Source organism: Chenopodium quinoa, unplaced genomic scaffold (genome assembly GCF_001683475.1).
Source record: "Chenopodium quinoa cultivar QQ74 unplaced genomic scaffold, ASM168347v1, whole genome shotgun sequence".
NCBI lineage: Eukaryota > Viridiplantae > Streptophyta > Magnoliopsida > Caryophyllales > Amaranthaceae > Chenopodium > Chenopodium quinoa.
In genome coordinates, this window is record NW_018744570.1 from 30,885 (window position 1) to 35,418 (window position 4,534).

General features: G+C 38.6%; 1 protein-coding gene across 1 annotated transcript in view; it reads left to right on the forward strand.

Annotated features, from left to right (window-relative positions):
- Window positions 1-517: 517 nt before the first annotated feature.
- LOC110699100 (chloride channel protein CLC-f) overlaps window positions 518-4,534 on the forward strand; it is a 22,981-nt gene continuing 18,964 nt past the window's right edge. The window contains 3 exon segments of the mRNA XM_021876588.1: window positions 518-882; window positions 884-1,177; window positions 1,520-1,931. Coding sequence (XP_021732280.1) covers window positions 769-882; window positions 884-1,177; window positions 1,520-1,931 — 820 coding nt within the window. The 5' untranslated portion in view covers window positions 518-768.

The following is a 4,534-nucleotide window of genomic DNA, read 5'->3' on the forward strand; positions in this document are numbered from 1 at the left end:
AGAAAAGGAGGAGACAGAGGGAAATCGATTTTAAAAGAATTAAATTGGAGGGAAGTGACAGTTAACTGGGCCCCACAAGCGTTTTCCGTCACCTGAGCTCAGATGAGGTGGTAAAACTGATGTTTAATTTTTTTATGAGGTGGTAAAGTAAATGTTTTTTTTTGGAGGTGGTAAATTCGACAAAGTCATTATTTGAAGGTGGTAAAAATGAAAATTTCCTAATAAAAATTCATTGTTACATGAAAAGAAGGTTTGTACAATTGTCCTAAATTATGACTTCTGTTTTGTACAAAATCTAAAATAAACTTCCTTAAATATCAAATAACCCATTATAAATATTGTATGTGTTTAATTATATTCTTTTGCATATTTATAATTTTAAAAAATATTTCTTACTTTTTAATATTTGGTGAATCTATTCATAAATTTTAGGTACCATTATTTTTTGTCAAGTTTGTTGTCGTTGTAAATATTTAGCAATGGTGCATTCCACGGGGTTTAATCTAATTAAATATTAAAAAAAAGCTTTAGTTTGAGTTCCGGCCGAGCAAAGTCAGGAATAAGCCATTTCCGTGGGAGAAAAATTGCAATGGTTGCGGCAGTTTTTGAAAGAGGTGAATGGCCAATCTCATTGAACATGAACCAGAACCTGGAGACTTCCTTTTTCATTTTCCTGAGAAATTGAAATTGACACTCTCTCTATCGTCCGTCATTTTCCGTGGATCAAAGTGAGTGAAATTGTTGAATTGCTGTATTCTAGCTTCGAAGATGTCGGGTGAAAGAGATGATGGCGATCAGAACCATGTGCTGCTACTGAGATCGACCGTCGAAGAAGACGCCGGTGAAGGTGCCGGTGCCGGCGGAGGCATCAGCAATCTGATTTTCTAAACTTAAAGCTCCGATGATTAATCTGGATCGCGGAGGAAGTGGTCGGCGCCATGGTCTTAGCCTTAACATGAGCAGCCGAGATCATAGAGAGAGTTGGAACCAAATTGGGGATGAGGAAGATCCCCCTGCCTCCTCTTCCTCTTCTCCTCATCGTCGTCGTCATCATCTTGATTCCGACTCTCAATCTGGCGGAGAAGCCCTCGGCGATCCTCCAGAATGGGCTTTGCTTCTCATTGGCTGCCTTCTCGGCCTCGCTACCGGCCTTTGTGTTGCTGCTTTTAACCGCGGGGTACTCACTCCTTCAATCTATTCTTAGTTTATAAATATTGTTTGAATTGTATCATTACTCTCAGTTTTAAACTTTTGATTGCCTATGCATTGTTAATTGAGCTATTTGTTCCTAATCAATGGCTAATGTGTGTTGTTGAACTTGAATTACTTTTAAAATTGATTCTATTGCCGTGGGTTTATAGAATGGAGAAATTATATTTGTGTTATTTGTTTTTTTAGTACATTAACATTGCATAAAGGCTGAGGCTAGCTAGTTTATCTTTGTGCAACCAGATCATTAATTGGCTGAGTAACTATCCTACCGTTGTTTACCAATTTGTCACCCCGTGTACGTGCGTAGGTGCATGTCATTCATGAATGGGCTTGGGCTGGAACTCCAAATGAAGGCGCTGCTTGGCTTCGCTTACAAAGACTTGCAGATACTTGGCATCGTGTACTTTTGATCCCAGTCACTGGTGGTGTTATTGTAGGTATGATGCATGGTTTGCTTGAGATATTGGAGCAGATTAAACCCTCTGGAAGCTCAAAATCTTCGCAAAGACAAGGTTTTAATGTGCTTGGTGGAGTATTTCCCACAATAAAAGCCATTCAAGCAGCAGTGACACTAGGCACTGGCTGTTCCTTAGGTCCTGAGGGTCCTAGTGTAGATATCGGAAAGTCGTGTGCTCATGGATGCTATATAATGATGGAAAATAATAGAGAAAGAAAGATTGCTCTTGTTGCAGCCGGTGCAGCTGCTGGAATTGCTTCAGGTACTGAACTTTTTGGTTCAAGTGTGGCTCTCATTTTATCGGCATGTTTCATCTTCTGCATGCATACATATGTTTATGTGCACTTGAACTTGCTTTTCACTGCTAATCTAAGTTGTTTTATTATATTTTGTTTTACTTGTCCGATTTTACCGTGCATTATGGCATACATAAACTCTCTCAGTCTTTTACCCTGTCTATCCTTTATGGTTTTGATGATGTTTTTCGTTTGCTGACCCACAAGATCCTAAATTTGGTGACGGCCAGGATCTTGTGTAAGTTCATTATTTATAGAAAAGGAAAATTACAGAGAAGGATGACAAGGATCCCTTTAAAAAAGACAATCTCATTTAAAACCATACTTGCCATTCATAAAAACTCTGGAAACATGTCCTGGCACAATGAGGAGTGGCAGGACCATAGTCATTTCAGATTGAGACAATGGCTTCAATGTGAATGGAGGTTTAAATAGGATGATCTTTATTTATCCAGGAAGGTCCATGCTGTGATTTGCAATGATGTCTGCCACCATGATACTGTGAAATTTCTGTGGCTGTCACAATAAAATATTGTTTCACTCTAGGTAGAGATTTGGTTGAGCTTGAAGTTCAGTGATTGTTTTTCTTTCATTTTCTCTCCCTGTCTCAATATTTATCTCCCTTCAATCATATCTTCTCTATATTATCTAGAGATGGCATGGATGGAGAAGAAGTAAGTGAAAAAAAAATGCATAGAAAAGGGCATAGAATGATTATAGGATAGGAAAATTGTCAATAATAAGCCAATGTTTGACCGATCTTCTCAAAATAAGTCAAACTTTTACTTAACTCAAAATAAGTTCAACTTTTGGGGGTATTATCCTAAAATGAGTAGTTATCTGTTGGTAACCGGTTATATAATTTACCTTGACACGTGTCATAATATCTTCGGTTTGGGTTTTTAATTTTACCTCAAATAATAATAATAATAAATTTTAATTCTTTTAATCTAATTAAATATTTTAATAACCCATTCTCTCCCCCCATCCACCGACCATTGCCCACCGCCCGCATTCTCTCTCCTCCCTCCACTACCCTTTTCACCCTCTCCTATTCTGCTCTTTGTGCCACGTTATGAACACTAGGCCAGAAGACCTTGATTTGCATCACCAAAAACCATAATTTTCTCATCAATCTGCTGCAGCCATGGGTACAATCTCTTTCTTCTTTTTCAGACTACCAATTTTTATCAATTTCAAACATCATTCTTCTTCAATTCAATCTGAGTTATTCGAATTTTTCATTGCAAGTTTGAGGATCAGGTGTAATGGCTAAAAGGGTGGTTGTCGATGCTCGACACCACAAGTTGGGGCGTCTAGCCTCCAGTTGCCCAGAAGCTTCCTACGGGCAGCGTGTTGTTTGTTTGTTTCGAGGGGATTGCTCTTTCTGGTGGTCTAGTTAGGCTTAAGATGAAGTACTTTCGTTTTCTTCGTACGAGAATGAACATTAACTCTTCTCATGGTACTATTCATTTCCGTGCTCCTTCTAAGATCTAATGGCAGTGGGTTTTAGAAGACGGTGGTTTTCGGCGGTGTGGTCAGTGGCTTGAAAGAGGTGGTTGGCAAGGTGGTCATCGGTGGCTAGGGGACGGTGATGGAGGAGATGTTGCTATGGTGATGATGGAGGTAGTTAGATTTTTTAATTTTTATTTTTCAAGTAGCAAGGTAAATAATTTCATCCGTCAATGACCTAATTTCATCAGTCACCTGGCAAGGTAGCTTGTACACTCTCATAATGCAGGTAGGGATGGCTTGGATAATGACTTTCACAAGAATTTCTTTTCCTGAAAGTAATTTCTCTTTCCATCCCTGCAATTTCTTCCGGTCCGGATTCTATCTTTCAGAGGTGCATAAACCATTCTTTTCGACCTCCCTATAATTGTCGGAATGCCAAGGTAGTTGTCATGTGCATCTTCTACTATCATCTGCAGAAAATCCACCAACTTTTCTCGTTTTGACATACTAACACCTTTGCTAAAAGAGATCTCCGACTTCACATAATTAATTTTCTGAGTGGAAGCTGCTAGTAGCACCTGCGCCATGAACAAGTATGTGGTCCGTAGCCTTTTTTATCATAACAGATGAAGGCATCGGCTATAATAATAAAAAGATCCGGGGAGAAGGGATCACCTTGCCTTAGAATATACACTTTGATTAATAATAAAAGAATACTACACTATCAAGATGCAACTCATAACCACTCTAACCCATTGCTCCGCAAACCCCATCTTTAGAAGCAACTTTTCCGGTAAAAACCACTCCACTCTATCATCATGCCTAATTTCAAGGCAATAGTTCCCTTTTTGCTTTTACTCCTCTTTTTCATAGTGTGAAAAATTTCCATAGCAATAAGAGCATTATCTGTGATCAACCTTTCCGGAACAAAAGTACTTTGATTCTCAGAAATTACATTTAGGAGAACTAATTTTAACTTCATCACTATCGCTTTCGAAACAATCTTGTAAAGCACATTACATAAAAAAACAGGACGTTATTTGTTCTTAGAAAAGGGGAACTATGTGCATACACAAGCTGCTGGTATGTTCGGTAAAAGGATGTTTGGTTCACC